Below are 23484 nucleotides of genomic sequence, written 5' to 3' on the forward strand. Positions count from 1 at the left end.
GATAATACCTTGCATTCAAAAGGAATTTTTGTGGTGGGCTCAGGAATGTCACCTAAACAAGGGACTCTCTGTGACCCGACCAGAGGCGAGTCAGATCTTAATGACAGATGCCTCGGACAAGGCTTGGGGAGCACACCTCAATGGAAAATGGGTTCAAGACACGTGGCCTGCCAGACTTCAACATTTACATATCAACTTGAAGGAGATGTTAGCAGTCCAATTTGCATTGATGGCTTTCAAGGATCTACTTCACCCAGGACAAGTGTTGATTCAAACAGACAACACAACTGTCATGTGGTACATCAACAAGCAAGGGGGAACCCATTCGTACCCTCTTTGCAGGCAAGCTATGATTTTGTGGGAGACTGCTATCAGTTTGCACCTCACTCTTCAGGCAAGGTTTCTGCCAGGAGCACAGAACTCCTTAGCAGATGTTTTGAGCAGACAGATGGTGGATCCCCACGAGTGGAAGTTGGATCCTCATGTATTTCGACAGTTGACAGTGATATGGGGGACTCAAGACATAGATCTGTTCGCTTCTCCACTAAATTTCCAGTTGCCAAAGTTTTGCACAAAGATGTTTCATCATCAGCTTGGAAAGTGGATGCTCTATCATTCAGTTGGAGCAATCTTCACGTCTATGCCTTTCCTCCTCTGCCTCTCCTTCCCAAGGTGCTCTTGAAGGTCAGACAAGACAAGCCCTCCATGATTCTAATAGCTCCAGATTGGCCTCGACAGCACTGGTACCCTCTGCTGAGGAGTTTAGTACGGGAGCCTCCTTGGCCTTTGCCTTCAATTCCACACCTTTTGTCTCAGGCAGGCAATCATTTCCTCAATGTCAGGATTCAGTCCCTGCATCTAACAGCCTGGCATATTCTGTTCTAGAACCTGGAGGGTCGCAGCTTCCTCAACAAGTTTTGAATGTTATTTTGGAGGCCAGAAGGCCTAGTACAAGGAAAGTTTATGCTGATAAATGGAGGAGATTTTTTATTTGGAGCAAAGCAAAGAGCTTTGATGTTTCCAGGCCTGATTTGAGTGTTTCTCTTCAATATCTTACAGAATTATTAGACAAGGGTTTGTCTTTCTCCTCTGTAAAAGTTCATGCCGCAGCCATTTCTGCTCACTATGACTGTGACCCACCATTATTCTCTCATCCTTTATTTAAGCAATTCCTTAGAGGGGCAAAGAACATAAGACCCCCGCGTAGAGCTCCTACTCCTTCCTGGGATCTCAATTTTGTGTTGGAAAAACTTACTTTACCTCCTTTTGAACCTGCAGCTACGTCTGAGTTAAAGTTTTTGTCTTGGAAGACTGCTTTTTTGTTGGCCATTACGTCTGCTAGAAGGGTATCTGAATTACAGGCTCTAATGGCAGTTGAACCCTTCCTGATTTTTCATAAGGATAGGGTATCTCTGCGTACTAACCCTACGTTTATGCCTAAAGTTGTTTCAAATGTGGCCTTGAACCAATCTATTCATTTGCCTACTTTTTATGCTGATCCCCAAAATAAAGGGGAGAAAATTTTGCACACTTTGGATATTCACAGGCAGTTGCGTTATTATTTGAGCAGGACTAAAAGGTTCAGACAGTCTCAACAGTTATTTGTTTCTTTTGCTTTGGCCTCTCAGGGGAAACCTGTTTCAAAACAAACTATTTCTAAGTGGATTGGCCATTGTATTGCTTTTTGTTATTCTCGTCATGGTAAGGAGATTCCGGCTGGAATCAGACCTCATTCCACTAGGGCGACTGCCACTTCTACTGCTTTTTTAAGGGGAGTAGCTACTAAAGATATTTTGGAAGCAGCTACTTGGAGTTCAGTACACACTTTTACTAAACATTACCATCTCCCTCTTTATTCCAAATCTAGGGCTGGGTTTGCCACTGCAGTCTTACAGGGCATATTAGCAGCTCCCAATGCTTTATGATTTTGCCAACCTCCCTTTACCTTTGCTTTGGGATTCTACCCACAGGTTATGACTGCAGCAATGTGAGATGAAGAACATAGTACAGTTTTGTACCTACCATAAATGTAGATGTTCGAAGATCCACATTGCTGCAGTCCAATTTACCCTCCCTCCTTCCCCTCTGTAGTTTGGAGTGGTTGTATGGTTTGGGTTGTGGAGGTTGTTTGTACTTGGGTTTTGGAGGTTTTTCTATTTTTGGCTGTGGCCTTTCTTTTTAGGAACTTCTGACATCTGGGGCAAGAAAAGACTGAGGATATGACGTCGGTCATGCACTTTAATACCATGGCGCACTGACGTCAGATCTGAGCGCCCATGACCGACGCCAGCCTAATACTTTGGTATTCGGGCCGACCGAGGACAGCGGACTACCCCACAGGTTATGACTGCAGCAATGTGGATCTTCGAACATCTACATTTATGGTAGGTACAAAACTATACTTTTTATAAGAAGGCATACATATCGACAATATAACACTATTCTGTGGTAATAAGTGCCAGTCTAAAATGTTCAAACTGCACTTGTCTAACTGGAGCTTTGATGTGAAGGGAAGTGCTTGACTGGAGCTGTGGTAGTTTGCCCTGATCTTTTTAGCAATGGAGAATTGACATCATCGTCTTTTGGCTTTTCCCGGTTAGGGGTTGCCACAGCGGCATTATTGGGGGATCCAGGGTTAAGTGGGCACAGAAGTTGGGTGGTGGACAACCAGAAGTTGTACAGGGTCCTTGAGACTGAAAAAATAAAAAGTGGAAGACTATCCTCGCCCTTCCTAGGTGCCCAGACAACTTCCCATGTACTTGTAGATGTACTTGAAGAAATCCGTCCATAACCTATAAATACTGCCTGGGAGACATAGAGGCATAGAGGTTGCCTGATGTTTTCATGACTTGTATATGTCGATAACCGAATACTAAAACTAATTTCCCCTGCTGTGGTTAAAATAGCATTCTGTGAAGTTTCCACAAATGAACTGCTGTAGTAAAAAAAAACAAAAAAAAACCAGCATATTCAGGCAAGAAATGCAAAGTAATTGTGCTTTCAGTCAGTAACCAAGATAAATTCACTCATTTACTTTCAGTAACGTCACTCCGGTTCGATTCTCAGCTAGAGCGTCTTCTGCATGGCGGTAGCGTTGTCGCCTTACAGTAAGACGCTGTCTGGTTCGATTCTCAGCTAGAGCGTCTTCTGCATGGAGACATGCGTGAATGGGCATACCTTCGTTGAAGGTTGTGCGTCAGGGCTGGTAACTCGGCACGTAAAAATCAACTACCAATCATTAGCGGACCGGAGTTCCGCTGTGGTGACCCCTAACCGGGAAAAGCCGAAAGACACAACAACTTTCAGTAACATCACTATAATGAACTGCAAACCAGCACATCCTGAATTTAATGAAAAAGGTTACAAAATACAGACTAAAATTAGAGAAGCCACTTGCAAGGTCTTTTCCTTGCAACTGTTTCAAGAAAGCTGTATGAAGAGAGGTGTGGCTATAGCAGAAGCTTAGGGTTGGGGGTGACAGTTGACAATTACTGCAAAACAAAGACCTGCAAGGCAGTCTGCTATCTTAGGAGGTACAGACCTTTCATAAAATGTAAGACTATGCAAAAGGCTAAATAAACAACTTTTTAAAATGTGTAAGTGATATGTTAGTGCTTTGTAAAGCTGGCATCTAGGACAAGGCACTCTTCACTATGCACTTCTGATGGCTTTGCCTGTGCAAGTATGTACTTCTGTATACCCGTGAGACCATCTGGTATGCATACGTGTAACTTCCTTGGTGGGCTTGCAGTCTCTGGAGTCCATAAATGGTGTTGCAATTTCTGGCCTTCCACTGGGTGGGGCTGTTGCTGCAAGACTGTAACACCTTCCCTACCTTGGGATAGGCTAGTTTGCACTGCCTGCTGATTTCCTATACCTTGCCAGCTGGCTTCTTCATCTCTGGGGCTGCTGCTGAACTGTGGATCATCTGCAGAGTACTCTGAGCCAAAACTTCTGCACCTGCTAGAACACGTGAAATATAGATGAGACCAGAGCTCAGGCAGGTAGTTGGGGCCAAAACCTCTGCGCTTAGGAGCCAAACTGAGTCAAAGCTTGGATACATGTGGCCCCTGAATATTTCATTGGTAGATATACTGAGTAGCATGAATGCATGCTTGTGACTTTCTGCTGACTAGTTGAATTCTAGTAGCATTACATTTTTTTTAATATTTAAAATGTTGATCATTTGATCCCTGCTGCAATAAGCTTGGCTATATGGGTTATATCCTACCAAGGATGTAACAGCTGGCCAGCTCCCAAGACTTAAGGGCACCTTTCATGTGAAGTCTGGTTACCAAGCCTTTTAGCCCTTTCTGCTGCCAAAAAGCAACTCCTGTTGTGGGCTTCTGATAATCGGTTAGCATTTCTCCATAGCTGGCAGGCAAGTTCCTTTCTTGGGGGAAAAAAAACACTTTTTGAATTTTCAAGACTGAACTGTTCATTTCAAAAGGAACTGTTTAGTTTTAGCTAGGTTATACTGTTTTCAGGACTGTCTGGAGCCATTTCTGTCAGTTGAAGCAGATTTTTCTGTTTTGCTGTTTTCAATGTAAACTTCAATTTTAAAGAATTTACTTTTATGTCTAAAACTTTTATAAAGTACTTTCAGGGGATGGGTCAAGTATGTGTATTTTTGTGCTTTCACACTGTAATTTTGTGAAAACACTACTTTTTGCTACCTGTTTACTGACTACTACTGACAGTGCCAGCGGTGTTTCATTCGCCTTTCTTGACTTAACCATGGAACAGCTTTCCACATGAAAAAGAAAACAATCTTTGCTAGTTCAGCTGGCTGTTTCCTTCTCTCAACCGCAGATTGGTGACCCTGCAGTGGCCATTTTAGGCTTCTTGGACCCCAAATCTTTTTTTTTTGTGGTTTCCATTAGTGTAGTCCCTTTAGCCGCCATGGACTGGGGTTTAAGATACATTCTCTGCAGACAAGAGAGAACTACTCTTATGTTTTTTTCTGGGGAAGGAATGAGGAATGCTTCTCTTCCTAGTATGGATGTCTCTTGTGAACGAGTCTTGATTCTTTACAGTTTCCTGTTTAAAAATAATAACAATTAAGTCCTTGCATTTTTTGTTTCCCTGGGTAAGAAATATTTATTGGGCTTAGTTCAGGGCTTTACAGTCTGTTTTTTCTGGTAAAAGAAATTCCTCAGTTTCTGATTTTATTCCCACTGTTCTCTTCAGGGAATAGAATTACCCCAACAATTTAAATTATTTTCACTTGGGCATCATATTATGCCCCTGAAGAAGGTTTTCTTATGGAGGAATTTTCTTTTCCTGAAACCATTGCTGCAGTGAATTAATATTTTTTTTCCTTTGGGAAAAAAATGACATTACATTTTCAAAAAAAAAAAATGAAAAGGAATTTCCTTGACCTGTGGCTGTTTGTCCTGTACATCCATTTGGAAGATTTTTTTTTCATCATTATTGCAAACCGTCAACATGTTTGATAGCTGGCCTGCAGCCTCTAAAAAGACAGACTGTATTAGGTTCCTCCATCTTATTTTCTAATACAAGATCTGACCCAGCTGTGATTTCTTTGTCCAGTGTAAACATTAAGTAAACCCCCCTCCCTCCTGGCAAGGATGGGAAAGCCTTTGATAGATTTGGGAAAAAGAACATTTTTTTATTTGGGGAAAAATATATTTTTTTTTTCAGTCTCATTTTTAGAATTCTTAATTGTCAAGCCTACATGTTAATTTTTGGCTTGGCTCTTTTGAAAATGAGAAACATTATTGCCTTTTCAGAATATATTTTCTCAAAATGCTTACGACCCAGCTGATGCTTTCTCCAGAGCATCAGCTCCTGGATCTATTATGAGAAGATTTGAAAGGTTACATTCAAGTTTGTCTGAAGGTGTGTAAAAGCTGAAATTTTGAATTCTGCTTTTTGATAGTCCAAATACAACGTTCCTATCTGCTTAAGTCCTGAAAAAGTATGATCGGAGAAGAAAACTGATTTCAAGGAGTAGGTCTCCCAAGTTTGTTAAACGTTTCATCCCTATTTCAGTATCCTCTTTTATAAAAAGCAGTTATAAAGAGGCTCTGCATGTTCAGACAAGCAAACATTTTAAGAGCATAGTACCATAGTAGTATCCGGGGTACAGATACATTCTCCTATACAAATCACCTTAAAGCCGTATTCCTACAGGTTACTGAGAAATGATCTATGCATGGCATCCTTAAGTCCATCTGTCATGAAACTTTTGCACATCCACAAAATGAACAGCATCAGAACCAGTAGATCCAAGAATTTAAATTTTGCTTGTGACCTAAATAAGACATGTTAGTGAGACAGATGTATGTCTCAGAGGATCTCCATGTGGTGGAATAGAATCCCCATCCATGTGAAGCAGAGTCTATCCCTAACCCTATCCAAGTGTAACATGGACCAGTGAATGTAAAATTGGAAATTCTCCCTGGGTCTGGCCCCCATGTCTCTGATAATTTGGGCATTACCATCTGCCTCTGTCTAACATACCCCTCCTACACAACTTTTAGAAACTTCTTAACTAACATACCCCCTCCTATTAAACACCCATGATACATAGGGACACCATTGGTTGGCTTGCATGGCTCGGCTTATAAAGGCACTGGCGGTCGTTAGCCTAGTATATACCTATGAACCTATGCTGTAACCTGTAAACTAGTGAGATTGTTGTTTTTGTGTTTTTTTTTTTTTTTTTCTTACACTGAACTATGAAAAGAGCAATGGCGAATGAATCATTGTGGTGTACTGTAAGGCTTCATCTTTTGCTTTTTATATGTAAGCAGTTTATATAGCTAAAAGCAAAGGTCCAGTTAAATGCTTTTTCATCAGCTACCAACATAATTACTTGCATTTGAAGCAGCCAACTGTACAATAACTTTGAAAAAATGTTCCTTGCTTAATAAAAACTTAAATTGACATGCCAGTATGAAGCAATTTATAATAATCCCCGTACTCTTCTGAAAGTCCATTCTTAATAAGTTATGACTGCAGTCTTAATAAATTAAACACATTTTGATTGCTAAATATCCACTTACCTATGTATTTACATCTTCATGAATGTGGGCATGTAAAGTTGTCCTGTCTAATTTTTGCATGTGAATAATTTGCTCAAACACCATACAGGCAAGTAGGCTAAAGTTACTTTTTCATTTAAAAATGGTACTAATTTGCATGTTTTTTCCTCTAAGGAGTAATAGGTACTGAATATAAATCTTTCTGTAAAACATTTACTTGTGGTGTGGCATTATTTGTTCACACATGGCATTGATCTTGTTGGGCTCATCTCCCTAGTGACTGTAATCCTAAAAAAATGATCATTGGAAGATGTGGCTTGCAGAAGCTGTTTTGGTGGGATTTGGTTAATTTTGTTATTAAATGGAGCATTCCATGATGCTTGTAATATCCTTGTATCCTGTACTAGTAAACTAGTTTTTCTTAAATGTCAGCTTTTTCCTAAATGTTTTGTGTGTGCATATACAGTAGAGCAACTTCTGATAGCAGAACTTTATTTGTAAGTTTGCAGATTGACTTGGTTGTGTCCTTATGCAGAATCATTATGAGAATAGACCCCAAGTTTCCCAAGGAGTAGAATTAGGAGCTTTAATGATCTTCAACTAAATCCAATGTCATTTTTATTATTTCTTTCTTTCTTTTACAGAGTTGAGTGCTTCGAGTCACAGGCTAATCACGTGAAAAGCCATAAGGATCGCGCTGTCATTACTGTTCATTCCTGCATCTGTTGCTACTGTAACTTCCCGTGCAGTCAAAGATAACCAACTCTCGGAAAATGTTTCCTTCTCGGCATCATTTAGTTTTCCCTTCAGTCCAGGAATTGGGTGCATCTCTTGTCCACTTTATTGCTGAACTGGCTAACGAGTCAATACATTCTCCGCGGGGTTGTTTCACTGTGGCACTGTCTGGTGGCAGTCTAATTAACATACTTTCTGAAGAACTGCCAAAGATAAAAACTGCAGACTGGAAAAACTGGTTTATTGGCTTTGCAGATGAGCGAGTAGTTGCATTTGAGGATCCTGAAAGTACATATGGACTGTACAGGGTAAGATGAATGCATTTTGGGGGATAGGGCATACAGATGGTTTAGATTAAGGATGAGCATCAGGTTCCTTAAGAACAAAAAAACAAGTTACTGCTAAGCCTACAAGATTAATGTAGCAAAAAGTAATAATATTGGGATGTGCTGGTTGCAGTGTAATCACTTTATAATGGTCCTGCAAAGAGAATAAAGCATGGCCACAAAAAATGGTTCCATAAAATGTGGCACATACTCCCCATTCTGTTCAGTATATGGCAACACAGCAATGTAGAATATGCTGAATTTGTGTTATATTGTATACAAATGCCATCATTTTAGAAAGTACTTAGCACATTATTAGCAACATATTTCTTTTAATGATAAGAAAGGTGGGTCTTGTGAAATGGACTGTATAGAAAAACAGAGTTAAAACACATTATGCATCTTAAAAATTAATTTTGTCTCTTGATATACTAATAAGACGGTATATTTAAGAACACACAGACACATACCAGTATGTATATAGGTTGGATTGAGGCTTGTTATAGTGAGATACAAAACTGGGTAAACTGCTTAACTTTTTATTTGTGATGCACTTAATTGGTGTTATTTTTGTGTTTTTGTATGTTTAGGGTTTCTTCAATTTTTTTTTTTACTTGGAATTGTGAAATTCCTGCTATGACGCCTTTGGAAGAAGCTTGTGAATTGCAACCATTTGCTGTGCTGTCAGCATTACCCTATCTAAGTTAATATGCATACTCTATAGTTCTGTGCTTACTAAGGCTGCTGAAGATCTACACTCATAGGCAGTTACTTGGCATGTAGTCCAGGAGACCATTAACAAGCATAGCCTACATTCCCAATTGCTCCAAAGCACTGTCTGGTTAAGTGACCTCACTGTCCCACACAGTAGTTAAACGAAATAAGGGGGGATTGAACTGATTAACATTCCTAGCCTTAATCCTCTATGCCAGCTGTTAGAATTTTAAAAAAGATCCTTACTTCCTATAAATATCCACTGTCGACTAGTTGTTAACTTTTATAACCAGAAAATGAATCTCTGAGATGTGCTATTGAAAAGTACAATCATTTTGTGGTTTCAAGTATGAACTTTTTGTTTGCTTTGTATATATTGGGAAAGAATTCTGAGTAACGTCTCTTGTAACATTATAGGGATATAGCCATATGGAAAATGTAAACGCAAGAAAACACATAAACAGTGCATTTCATTTTTTTTTTTTAATTAAATTGTAATGAGATGCATTATAAAAAATGTACCTGGAAGTATGACTAAAGCATTGCACACAAGTCCTCCTCCTGAAATGTGAGTATTTCTTAAATGGTACATCCTACAAGGAACAGACCCTGTTGGTACCACTTCCTGTACTAGCTTGCTAATGCCATATTTGGCTTTGTTGCATAATTGTACACATTTCTGCATTTGTGAAGCTCTTGCTTTTACCAAGTACTGCTTTCTACTATATTCCTTTCTGTTGGGGCACTCTTAGATTTGCATTTCACTAACTACTGTATTCTGTACTCCTTCCCAAGTCCTGATACTGCAGGCTTTGGCAGACCCTCAAGGGACTAATTATACAGATCTGGCAAAAAGCCCTCAAACAAAACCAGAGAGACCTCTTTCCTCGTCTGCCTGTGTGCCACCACAGGTAGGCATGCGGCTCACTCTACTTGTATGCAGTTGTAATTGTTGAGCTTCCTGACTAGCTACATGTTCAGATTCAGTCTCACTGCTGTAAAGTGCAGTAGCATATTGTTGCTGTCACTGGGTGCTGTCTGACTAGCTACATGTTCTGATTTAATTGTTCAGACTGATGTAAACTACAGTAGCTCACTGTTGTCACTGGGTGCTGTCCTTCTCCAGGTTTTTCTGATATAAAAAAATGAGACCACACTAATTTCAAAACTTTTCCCACCTTTAATGTGACCTCCTATAACCTGTACAATTTTTAATTGAAAGATAAATCTGTTAGGGGAAAAATATAAAAAAATTAAATGTACAATAAGCTGGTTGCATAAGTGTGCACACCCTTAAACTAATACTTTGTTGAAACACCTTTTGATTTAATTACAACATCCAGTCTTCTTGGGTACACATCAATTAAAGAGACTCTGATTAACCACAAATAAAGTTCAGCTGTTCTAGTAGGATTTTGACATTTACTCAGTTGCCTGCTACAGCAAAAGCTTTATAAGCTCTCTGCGAACCAAGGCATCAGGGATCTCATTGTTGAAAGGTATCCGTCAGGAGAAGGGTACAAAAAAATTTCCAAAGCATTGGATATACCATGGAATACAGTGAAGGCAGTCATCAAAAGGTGGAGAAAATATGAGACAACAGTGACACTGCAAAGAACTGGATGTCCCTCCAAAATTGATTAAAAGACAAGACAAAAGCTGGTCAGGGAGGCTGCTAAGAGATCTACAGCAACACTGAAGGAGCTGCAGGAATTTCTGGCGAGTACTGGTTGTGTACCTACATGTGACAACAATCTCCCATATTCTCCATATGTCTGGGCTATGGATTAGGGTTGCAAGATGGAAGCCTTTTCTCACACAGAAAAACATCCAGGCCTGGTTTAAAATTTGCAAAACAATACATAGTCTCCCAAAAGTATGTGGGGAAAATGTGTTCTGGTCTGATGAGACCAATATTGAACTTTTTGGCCACAATTCCAAAAGGTACGTTTAGTGCAAAAACAACACTTCGCATCACCAAAAGAACACCATCCCCACGGTGAAGCATGGTGGTGGCAGTATCATGCTTTGGGGTTGCTTTGCTTCGTTGGAACTGGGCTTTAGTCAGGGTGGAGGGAATTATGAACAGTTCCAAATACCAGTCACTTTTGGCCCAAAACCTTCAGGCGTCTGCTAGGAAGCTGAAGATGAAGAGGAATTCCACCTTTCAACATGAGAATAACCCCAAGCATACATCCAAATCAACAAAAGAATGGCTTCACCAGAAGGAAACTAAAGTTTTGGAATGGCCCAGTCAGAGCTCAGACCTAAATCCAGTAGAAAATCTGTGGGTGACTAGAAGACGGCTGTGCACAAGAGATGCCCTCACAATCCGACAGATTTGGAGCGTTTTTGCAGGGAATAGTGAGCAAATATTGCCAAGTCAAGATGTGCCATGCTGATAAACTCCTACCCAAGAAGACTGAATGCTGTAATTAAATCCAAAGGTGCTTCAGCAAAGTATTAGTTTAAGGGTGTGCACACTTGTGCAACCACAGGTTATTGTACATTTTTTTTTTTATATTTTTCCCCCAACAGATTTGTTTTTCAATTGAAAGGTGCAGGTTATAGGTCCCATCAAAGGTGAGAAAAGTTTTGAAATGATTTATTGTGGTCTCATTTTTTTTATACCACAAAAACTGGCATTTTAACAGGGGTGTGTACACTTTTTTTTTATATATCCACTGTATGTCCCTGATGGCTTTGATTTTGCTGTCTCTGACTACTGTGTATATGCAAGTGTGATTTTTTTTTTTTCTTTCTGGCTATTCTACACTTACTACATGCTTTATCACCTTCCTGTTATCCTGCTATAATGCTGTTGCTTCATATATCACAGTCCTATTTTGATATTGTAATAATTACCACCAACTGCTGTAGTTTTGTGTTCCAGGTTCATTCCTACCTCTCAGTGATCACATTTATCACAGTGCTTATACTCTTCCCAAAATCCATAAGTGACTACCTCCTGACCACCACAGCTTTCTCATTCCTAGCTCCTCATTTAAATTGTTCCCTGTCAGCTCCTCATCTCTGCACTTTTCTCTCTACGAAGCCAGTCCCCGTTATTCCACTGCTTTTTCTGTAGTATTCACACACCCCTCCTTACTACCTATTGCCCTGTAAATCTGGAATTTCAGCTGCATATAACACATCACACCTCAAGTACACTTAGTCTGCCTTTTGAAAAATGTCTACCTTTTGTCATTTGGTTGTTTTCTTTTGTCCTTGACTGAGTGAATCCATTCTCCCATCTCTATAAGTTTCCATCACTGTAAGATACTTTTTGAAGAAGTGCCAAGTACCAGAAATCAGAAATATAGACTAGAAAAAAAAATGGTGTATTTGCTTTGCAGTTGATGGAATAATTGCGTCTGAGGTTTGTGAAAAGGCACGTGGTTCATACAGGATAAGTCCATAGACGTTCACTGTACTTTGGGGAGAATGATGTACATATGTTTTATAATGATGTTTGGGACAAAGCAGCTGTTGAACGTCTGAATTTTTCTTTAATCTGTCCTTTTCCTTTCCTTGTATTTCTTCTCCCTGTCCCATGTCTCTGATTTAATTGTTGGAATGCCTTCTGTGCATGCAGAGCAATGGTTTATTGTCTGTAATTTCTTCTGTCGGTCTGAGTTACTTAGACCCAAGAGGTGAACCATAGCCTTCATTTCCAGTATACTTTATAAATGTAATCAAAGCTAGAAGCAAATCTGTCACTCTCCAGCACAATCTGTTGCTGTCCACATAGTGAGTATTTCAGGCTTTTCATTATTCTGACGTTTTTTCTCATACGCTTTGGTGATGAGAGATGTGGAACAGAGAAACTATAGTTAAAAGGCTATTGTATCCCCACCAAGTCTTTACCCTTGCCAGATGTCCCATCACTTCTGAAACATCAAGCAAGGATAGAGGTATTAATGTTCCTTTTAAAAATGAGCCATCCAAATCCAAAAAGTCATGTCTAGGCAACGATGGCTTTGACATTATTCCATATTGGGATTTAGTACTGGGAAAGATGAAAGGGCTTGGGGTCATTTTTAGATTTTAAGCTTCTTGAAGTACTTCCTTCTTTTAAATCCTTTCACACTGTTGTCCTTCCATCACTTTTTCTGTCTAGACGATGTGCTGATTTCAAAAATTCCAGGTGTCTGGAAGATTCCTCTACTTCCAAATAGTAGCTTGTCTTCACAAGTTTCAGACTATTCCCTTTGAACTTGTATCTGCCCCAGAGTGCTTAAAAAGTACACATCTGTAGTAGGAACGCACTTTGGGCTGTGTGGTACCAGAGCGTTTTCTGCTTGTACCAGTGGCTGTTGGCTACTACCTGAAACACTTTTGCCCAAAATAGGGAGTCTGCTCTATTTGTTTCAGTCCTTGGGGATCAAAGGGAACCTGGCAAAGTTCCAGCTTCATTCAGTTGAGGTAAAGATGTTTTATAGGTTGTTGATTAGATACCAGGACTTGCCAGGCATTTTAACTTTATAAAGAATGCAGAACATTTTAAAGGCAGTAGATCTCTTTAACAGCACAATATCCCAAAGTTACCTTTTGCTTGTGAACTCAAGGCCTTTTGGTGGCTTCCATAATCCATCTTCCTCATGCTGTGCTCATGTGAGGCACTTGAAAAGGGAGTTGTCACATGGCACTTCAGAATTCACTCCATTGTTCACTGTAATTTCTAGAGTTTTCATGTTACATTCATAATGGCAAGCTTTACCCACTTATTTTACCCGAAGACATTTTACCTTTGATGACGGAATGAGTTTCACTACATATATACATTTATGGTGGGTGACACTTTTTATGTGGTAGATGGCCAAAAGAAGTTTAAGACTCTTCTTTTTGAACTCCGTTACAGATTAGTGTTTTGGAAATTAGCTGAATTTTTTTTTGCTGGCCTTTCAAAATTTGTAATTCAGGGAATCTTTCCCCTTCTGGTTGGGACAGTATCGCTGTACTTTTGTTGAGTCATCAAGCAGGGTCAAGTTGCACCCTTTTGCAGAAGAGCTGTGAAAGTCTAGCAGTGGGTGATACCGAATGACCATTTTCTCTTGGTTAGTCACATCAGAGAGGAAGTAAACTGTCTAGTGAACAAACGGAGTTGCTGCATTCTAATGCCCTTATGAGTAATTTCTTAGCAAACCTGTAGCCAGGAAGTTTTCTTTAAATGGGGCAAAGCAGACTGCAACATTTTAGCATCTCTTATGAGTATCAGATGCCATAGTTCTTTCACACTTACCCAGTATGGTCAGATCCACTACATCTTAGTGAAACCCTGATCTTAATGTTTTCTCTATGCTTTTATACATTTCCCCTAATGGTAGAGGTCATTCAGAAGATGAAGCTGCACAATGCCAGAGTAATTCTGATTCTCCCTTTTTGTCCAGACATACCTGGTTTTCTTTACTGCAGGCTTTCCTCATTTAAAACTCCCCTCAGGTTTGAATTCATGCAAGCGGCTGTTGAAGTAACCATCGTGGAATTCACATCTGAACTTCCATGCTGACTTCTTGGCTGCTTTAATAGCATTAATTGTTAGGTCAGATGGCTGTTCTTGGATGGTGTCTGTTGCGTCAAAATTTCAGAGGACTTTTCTGTCCAAACAATATATGTGAACAAATGGAAAAAAAATGTTAGGTTACACAGCTCAAGAGGTGAGGCCAAAACGATTCATGATGAAGTCCTGTAATATTTTTTGACTCGATGAGTCTAGTTTTTCACTAGTTGAACATTTGGATAAATGAACATTATCTTTCTGTTTGGGTAGAATTTCTTGCCTTTGGCTTCTGTAAAGTTTGAGGCTTTTCTTAGAAATACTTTTCTTTCTGAGGTCTCCATTCAGAGAACCAGTGCATTCTGGAGACCTTTACTTTATGTTGAAGATGTCTCTTCCCTCCTTTAAACACACAGCTGTTTCATAGATGATTACCAAGGTAACAATCCCAGGAGGCCCTTTTAAGCCTGCCATGCTTCCCAAATGTATCTTGACAAGTAGATACCTGAGGTTTGTGTCAAGAGGTACATATGCTTTGGTATGGGTGGCTGAGCATTTGCAGACTGCCTCTAACACAGACATTGATGCCAGACCATAGGTGAAATTCCAATGTCCTTAAATTATTTATGTTTGCCAAAGATATTTGAGTTGTAGGCCCTGACTGTTAACCTGTCATTCAGTAATGAGATGTTTCCTCTTAGAAACACGACTTCCTTTATGCCTGTGGTGGCTGCTGAGTCTAACCAAAATCGGTGTGTGCATCTCTCAAGTCATTTACTGACAAGGTATCCCCTCCTGTGGGAGCCTGTAGATAGAGTGGTACTCTGGGTGACGGAACCCAAGTTACTGTGCATTTGACAAGCTGTTTGTTTCCTTTGCCCAAGGTCAAGAAGATAAGATGGTTATGGAACAACACCTTTGTCAATATTATTCCAAACGCATTTTTTATTATGATAAAATTGTTGCAAATCCGTGCACTCTTAAGTTCCAATGCTGTCCTTACCTGCAAAACATTCTTTGGAATGCCGACTTAGATGACTTTTAAACTATGACTGCATCATCATCAAGTTCATCTCCAGAGCACCTTAGGCTGGACATATTTTCCATTTCTAGGTCTTCCTTCAGTGCCATTGTGATTAAGGATATGCTCCCGAAGTGTATCCAACATGCATTGAAAGCCAAGGACTTTGTCTACCAGGCTGACAAACCTCTTTGATAGCTAATATGGTTACTTATCTCAAAGTGAAATCTGTGAGAAATTCTTGTGCACTTGCCAAGCCTTCTTTCATCCCCCTGCCTGGTTTTATATATCTATAGCTATAGATATAAAATCTATGTGTATTTAAAAAAAAAAAGTGTATTATATATATATATATATATATATATATATATATATATATATATATATATAAATATAATATAGAAAGAGAGATGCTTTTGGAAGATGCAGCTTGAATTCAAGGAGGCAGAGTGGCACATCAAGACCAATGCCACTGGCCCCAGTGACTTGAATGATTCTATTTTCCTCTCCTGTTTTTTCAAATTAAGGTCATTAACGCAGTAGAGATTTTGAGCGGCTGCGGTGGTGCAGCGGTTAGCTTTTCCGCCTCACAAGGGGTTTTCAGGTTCGATCCTCAGCTGGGGTGCCTTCTGTGTGGAGTCTGCATGTCCTCCCTGTAGTTGTGTGGGTTTCCTCCGGGTGCTCTGGTTTTCTCCCACATCCCAAAGACATGCTGTAGGTGGATTGAACACTCTAAATTGACCCTAGGCATGAGTGCATGCATGTGTGCCTTCTATGGAAGGTTGGGGGCTGGGCTGGGCTGGCAACTCGACACCATAAAACTCCACTGCCAGTCTTGAGCGGACAGGTGATCCGCTGTGGCGACCCCTAACTGGGATAAAGCTGAAAGAAGAACGTAGTAGATAGGTTAGTGCACAATTATTAATTCTTTGATTATTAATGCAATTTTAGTTTTTTTTCAACTGTAAAAGAATATTGTATTGATTTTGTTTTGATATATGTTTAAGGTCGAAGTCGCAATGTTTTTAAGTGCTCTGTTGCTTTAAATGGAAGTGTGTTTTTTTAGTGAATGATACAGTGTAATTTTGCAGGCTTTTAGTGTACAGTCTACTGGGTGATTACTCTGACTCTGAAGAAGTCCCTTTATGGTATGGGATGAAAGCGCTTAGTGTAGCAGTTTTATGGTTTTGTTTTATTAAATTTTTGCAATTTATCTGACTTTCATTGTAGTTTTCAGTTTGAAGTTATTATTTTCTGAACTGGCCATTCGTTTGTTGATAGAGTATTTTCACTTGTATATCACCTTGGATTCTGCAATTCCTACCAGTTTGTCATGTTTTTCTAGTATTTACATTTTGTAAAATCCTCTAAAGCTAACTGAATCTAGATTAGCCTTGGGTAACCATAAGGGATTCTTTAGCTACATCAAAACCTTAAAGGAAAAACCCAGATTTGCACAGAACTGGTAGTGAATGGTACCACATTTACTGAACTAGTGGAAATAACCAACCTGCTAGCAGACAGGTTCGGTGAAAACCTCTCCCTCCTGTCCCTGCCACTTATACCCCAAAACATTCCTACCACCTGTTCTCCACCTAGTGTCTCTAAAGAGCAGGTCTTAACTGCTCTGTCCAAGGCCACAAACACAGCCTCTGTTGGATCTGATAACATCTCAGGATGCATTCTCAGTGGTTTAAAACAGGAGTTAGCAACACTGGGTACTCTTTCAACCCCAGCATAAGCACTGGTGTTGCCCCTGCTGAATGGAAAACCGCTACCATCATCCCCTTGCATAAGGGGGTGGGGGGAGTGCATCCACTGACCCTGGGAACTATAGACCCATTAGCTTAACCAGCCTTATCTGCAAGATCATGGAGACGGTTAGTCATCCTGGACCTTATCAGCAAGGATATAGGAGACCTTCAAACACTTGACCTGATCTAGCTTGGTTTTGTTAAAGGGAGAGCCTGCCTGTTGAACCTGGTGGACTTCTTCGTTACTGTCAACAAAGCCATAGATGAAGGCAGATCTGTGCATATGACCTACCTAGACTTGGCCAAGGCCTTTTATACAATCTCTCACTCTGGCATCATTGAAAAATTCATCCAGCTTGGGGTCAACCTATATACTGTCAGGTGGGTTGCAAACTGGCTCTCCAACAGGACATATCCAGTCAAAATAGGGAGGTTGCCAGTGGTGTTCCACAGGTTTCGGTGCTGGGGCCTCATTTGTTTGGAATCTACTTCACAGAAGTACAGGCAAAAACAAAAGGTCCGGGGCTGACCAAGTTTGATGATGACTGCAGCAGTGGTAGTGTCCCTATCTGATGTCAACATTCTACAAGAAGGACTTGCGCAAACCAGTGATTGGTGTCCTGGTCTTAAACTCAACGCAAAAAAAGTGTTATCATTCCCTTTGGCAAAGGTGATGTCTCTGCAGATTACCATACTAATAACAACACCCTAGCTCTAAATCAGTGGTGAGTCATTTGTATACACAGTTTGACAGCAATCTTACTTTTGATCACCTTTACTTTTGATCACCTTATCTCCACAGTGGTGAGGAAGGCCTTCTACATTGCTCGCCTTGTAAGCAAGGACATAGCTTCCAGAACAAAAGATGTTATAATTCGCCTGTACTCTTCCCTCATCAAACCAGTAATAGAGTACACTACTGGTATGTACCTAAACAGGCACCTGCAGCAACTGGAGAGACCTCAAAGGCTCCTCCCAAGGAAAATTCAGGGTCTTCAGCACATGTCTTTTGTGGACAGACCGAAATCACCTGTCACTGTACTGTATCATATAGACTATTCAGAGGCGACCTGTGCCATGCTTTCACAGCAACCTGTGATCCTGCCTTAATGGAAATGCACATTTGTAAGTCAAATGGCACACTATTCGCTCTCTCTAGGGACCTTAACCTAGCATGTGACATCAACAGGACTTGCTGGAGAGACATCTACGTCTCCTAGAGGATGCCTCTCCTCTGGAAAAATCTTCCAATACAGGTTAAACAGAGCCCCTCGTTGATCCTTTAAGCGTAACTTAGACGATTGGATGGGAAACTGCAAATTCACCCCAGGGGTTTCACCTGTATACCTCTTGGATAGAGGCAGTTAGTGCTGATTTAGATCTGCTTATAACATAGACCATATCTGTAGACCCTTACGAGAACAAGGGTGAACTTGGCTAGGCTTGTAAGGACCCTAGGGCCATTAGCCTAGTAAGCGGTTATGAACCTGTGAATCTATGAAGATACATGACTGTACTTTCTATTCCAATAGCTGGTCTCTCCAGCTTCAGCACTGTGGAGCAGAGGGCTAAAGCCTTGATTGTGGCCAGCCAACCAGGGTTTGATTAGCAGCTCTGCAGCTGAGGCACTGAAACAGAAAGGATGGTCATGCCTATCCTGATGGGGCTCTGCTTGGATGCTTCTTGCATTTCATGCCTAGAGGAGGCTAGGGACATACAAAGGAGTCCTTTTCCTAAATGAGAATAGTGAAGGATATTGCCTTAGTAGATGATGAGATGGGATGACGTGCTGGCACGTCCTCATTGCATGCCCACCCCTTGGATGGAAATGGGCATGTGCAGGGGGAAGGGAAAAAGGGTTGAAATCAAAACACGTCTTAGCAGCAATATGATGTTGCACCAGGAGCCTTACTGTTCTCGGCACCAAGTATGGGCAGGAGTAAGTTTGGGGCAGGAGAAGGAGGGCCTGCTATTCCCATTGGAGGAGGAAAGGCCCTGCTGGAGGCTAATGGTCAGCTGTGCGGAGACAAAAAGATAGGGGAAACAAAGGAAAAAAAACAATAATTGGTCGTTCTTGGCTTTAGGGAGAACAAGTATTCTGGATTCCTGTATGGACATCAGAAGTGTGCCTCCAACTCTTATCTGGTTAAAAAGCAAACTTAGAGGATTTAGTTAGTTTCAGAAGCTTATTTTACTCCTGTCCATATGACATTGGGGCCAGGGACTTTGTTTTGTGGAGTTGGAGGTTACAGCTAATAGAGTTTCATACAGTGGAAGTTCCTTACCTAGTTAGTTTGAGCTTTATCCTGCAACTTGGGTAGTTTTAACGTGGTAAGGTACCCTGAGGATCTTAGGTGAACACAGCAGGTGGTGTAAAAGCATTGAATAGCAGAGTTGAGGGCTTTAGGATCTAGCACCAATTTATTGTTGACATTTATACATGTAGTATTCATCTTTGCCTTGTACCTATTTAACCTAAATGCCTACCTAGTTTAGCTAATGAAACCCATTTTAAAGTGTTGTCCTCTGCAATTATAGTTCAGATCTCTCCCTTATGAATGTGTTAGGTTTGTTGACAGAATCCATAATTTACAAAAACAGACTTATTTCTGAAGTGGGTACATTTACAAAGTAAGAAGATAGATGTTTAGGGTTCGTTCCTTAAGGATGGATCTTTTCGTATCGCCTTTTACCAAGGACTTGAGCTGCTGCCGCAGAGCTTTGAAATTTAAAGACCTGCCACTATGGAAGAAGCAGTACTGAGCTTGTAGGGTTAACTAGCAGGTAATTCACTTCATTTGTAATAAAACTGCTCAACCTGGGATACTGTAAATTTAAGGGGTCTATTCACCATTGTTTGTTTTATTGGGGGTTGTTGACTGTGACCTCTTAACAGCAACAATTGCACACTAATGATCTCTTGGGCATTGGATCATAATCACATCAGTAACAGAGTTAGCAATTGAGTTTGACACCAAAAAATACACTAGTCTACTGCATGCCTCACCAGATGGGGTGGTGAAGGTAAAACCTGTGTTGGAGGGGTGCAGGACTCTTCATGTATTCTGATGGCTTCAAATTTTTATACAGTCACTAAAGGTTTTCTGGGTCTTGTATCCCTTTGAGTATGAATTTGGTCTCTCTGATACAATTCAGCACAGTATTAAAAAAAAAATACAGGAACTGAATTGATCTAAAGCGGCATCACGGAAGGCAAGTACAGACTCTGATGAGCCCTGGTTTGGTTTTTATATTGTTCAAAGAACAATCTGTTTTCACTTGACTGTTGTTGCTGTGTCTTTCGGCTTTTCCCGGTTAGGGGTCGCCACAGCGGAACTCCGGTCAGCTAATGATTGGTAGTTTATTTTTACATGCCGAGTTACCAGCCCTGACGCACAACCTTCAACGAAGGTGTGCCCATTCATGCATGTCTCCACACAGAAGACGCTCTAGCTGAGAATTGAACCAGACAGCGTCTTACTGTGAGGCGACAACGCTACCGCAGCACCACCACCGCGACTGTTAATTATTGTAAAAGCCCCTTTACCTTTTTAATGTGATGTTTCTATATGGCTGACCAACCCAGGAGACCATTGACAAAAAATGATATGCCTTTTCTTTGAGGAGAGATTATCATCTCTCATCTGTAGGCCTGTCAGAAAATGTTCAGGAATGTCCTGGGTTTCTATGCAGTCTTAATTTCCTATTGTGAAGCAATGTTAACATTTTACTTCTTAAGGCAGTGGTGTAAGACAATACACTGTAACATTAGAGCTTCTTCATTCAACAATAGGATTTAGAATTTTAACCACTGTCATACTGCTACAAATAACCACTAAACAGTAGTGAACAAAAAGTGAGTATTTAGAGTAACTGGAAACAAAAAAAACTCTGTAGAAACTGTATGTGGTAAACAAGTGGCTGTATGCTGTGATGCAAGTGCGTCTACAACCAGCCTTCACTACGATGAGGTGTGGAAATTATTGCAACTTCTGTTTTTGTTGAATTAATTGCAGCTGACACTAGATCACCAGTAGACTGAGTTCCCAACAGTATTTACAGCCGTGATACCGAAGATAACTACAGAGAAACACAGTGCACGGAGAGTTAAACTGCACCAATTTAATCACCAGTTACTTAAGCCGGGTGGTTAGGGTTTTTCAACTTGGGGCATATTGCATGAGTATGTTCACTTGGGTCTTTTCAGCAATTTCTTTCTGGTGGCACTGGTTTCATGTCACTACTGTTCCTTTCTTTGAGTTCCCCAAGGTAAAGTGAAGAGTGGACTTAAAAGCTGGTGGGTCAGTGTACCACTCATTTTCTTTCCTGCTGGTGGACATACTAAGCCCATCTCAAAGTCTTGGTCTGTGCCAGGACTTAAAATGTATTGCTTGTAGGAACTACAGATAGCTGTCAGTTGACCTCTGTCCATGGGTATTTCTCTGGGCTACTCCTAATCTCTGAGAGTCTATGCTACCAGGATCATCAGGTGATTACTTTTCCAAGGGATGTGCTGCATTTTCCCTGTTGGGGTTGGGACCTTAGGGTGGTGTATAAGCAGTGATTATGCACATGAAGACTTACCTGACAGAAGCGCTGGTGGGTTTATGGAAGTGAGACTTTTTTTTATCTGTATTGGAGAGGCTCAATAGATCACACTAGGTAGTTCACTAAGCAGCTGGTCTTGCTGAAAGAAAAAAAAATGAATCAGGCTTGCTATATGATGTTTACAGCCCTTCTGTTTTTAATACCAAAATTGTCAGGTACTTAAAATGTGTAGGAGTAGCATTTCTGGAAATTTTCTGCATCTCAAAGCACTTTGGAAAGTTGTGCACTAATTAACTTTGTGGCCACTAAACAGAAATGCCTTGCTCTTCATGGCTTTCATCAGCTGTTTGTTCAGAGTAATCTGAATATGATGTGCCATGGGAGAAAACTGGGTTTTGTTAGACTTTAGTGATTATGTGCTTTGTACTCAAGATTATCCCCTGGCAATTGCTGTGATGTAAAATGATTCTTTTCTGAGAATGTCCTTGCATTATTACCTTCCACACCTTCTTTCTGTCCTGTTAAATGAAGATTATTTCTGTGGTGCCTCTTCTCCAGCTTCACTGTTTTCTGTGTAAGCTCTTGTTGATGTGAGTTGACTAGTGTCTGAACCTGCTGTATTGAGGTAGTATTCACCACAGTGGAAGATTTTTAGGAAGGCTGATTAAGCATCTACATCCTTGATGTCTTCCACATTGTTTGCAGCTAAAGTTTTAATTTCTGTGGTACCTTCTAGCACCTTGTTGGTTGATGCAGTTGGCAAGTTTTTTTTTCTCCAGACATACCAGCATGCATACTGGTACAAAGCAAGCTACAAGGTAAACAGGATTTGTCTTCAATGTCTGATGTTCCTCTTATGATATATTCTGTAGGAATAGCTGGATCCAGGTAGAAGCTATAGAACTGGTGGCGATAAACTGTGTATGATTGATTATTTTTGCAGACTTGGAGGATTTCTTTTAGGTAGCCCAGGGTCTGGAGGCTCGCATATTTCTGCTTGCTTAACTTCTGTTGTCTCTGCCCCCGTAACATTTTAGTCTTTTATGGAAGTTGTGTACGGCTTGGAACTAAAGAGAGAGTATGTTGTGGGAAGAGGACGGTGGAGTTACCCTGGGAGGGTTATACCCAGTGAGTGGTACTGAAAACTTATAAGTTTTGACACTTGCCACACACGCATCTTTTTTTCACAGGTGTAGGTAAGTTCCTATATCTGTATTTCTCAAACTACTTTTTCCATTGGTTTGTAATTTGTGTTTAAGAAACAAAAGAGAAAAGAAATCTGGTGCCTTTTAAAAGTATGACATTAGGGAGTGCTGTTTATAACAACTGTGGTGTATATTGACTGCTATATCTTGCCTCCACATCCCAATGGTAGTTGAACAGCATTGTGCATGCTTTATGGTGCTGTGTTTAAGTATGTTATTAGGTAACCATTTCAGTGGTAAGAGAGTGGGTGCGCTTGTAGTCATCCAGGTTTTTAGCATTTGCTTTTCTGAAATGATGTAGGTTGTGTTCTGCTTTTCAGGGACTGACCTTCGTAGTAGAGGACATTTGAGATTGGTTTGAGGCTTTACAGTGGGAGTATGATCTTTAAGAAATGAGGAATGCAGACTGCTGGGGTTCCTCTGAGTTCTGGATGTTTGTTTTTGAAGGCTTCTGCTTGATCTGAGGATGGCACAGTGCAGTAGCAGTGAGCATTGCTGCTTATCACTGCTTGCTTCTTTTTGTTACCTGCTTGGTTGCCTTCTGTGCAGAGTCTGCTTGTTTTCTTTGTGTCTGGGCTTTCACCAAGTGCTCTGGTTTCCTTACACCTCCCAAAGACATACCATAGCCGAATTAACAGTCCTTCAAATTAACTGTAAACGTGCTGCATTGTCTG

General features: G+C 40.5%; 1 protein-coding gene across 1 annotated transcript in view; it reads left to right on the forward strand.

Moving 5' to 3' along the window:
- PGLS (6-phosphogluconolactonase) overlaps positions 1 to 23484 on the forward strand; it is a 164621-nt gene that overhangs the window by 57617 nt on the left and 83520 nt on the right. Inside the window, exon 2 of the mRNA XM_044084451.1 lies at positions 7655 to 8053. Coding sequence (XP_043940386.1) covers positions 7784 to 8053 — 270 coding nt within the window. The 5' untranslated portion in view covers positions 7655 to 7783. The remainder of the gene's footprint in view (positions 1 to 7654; positions 8054 to 23484) is intronic.

This window comes from Protopterus annectens, chromosome 9.part0, assembly GCF_019279795.1.
Source record: "Protopterus annectens isolate FY-2018-M chromosome 9.part0, PAN1.0, whole genome shotgun sequence".
NCBI lineage: Eukaryota > Metazoa > Chordata > Ceratodontiformes > Protopteridae > Protopterus > Protopterus annectens.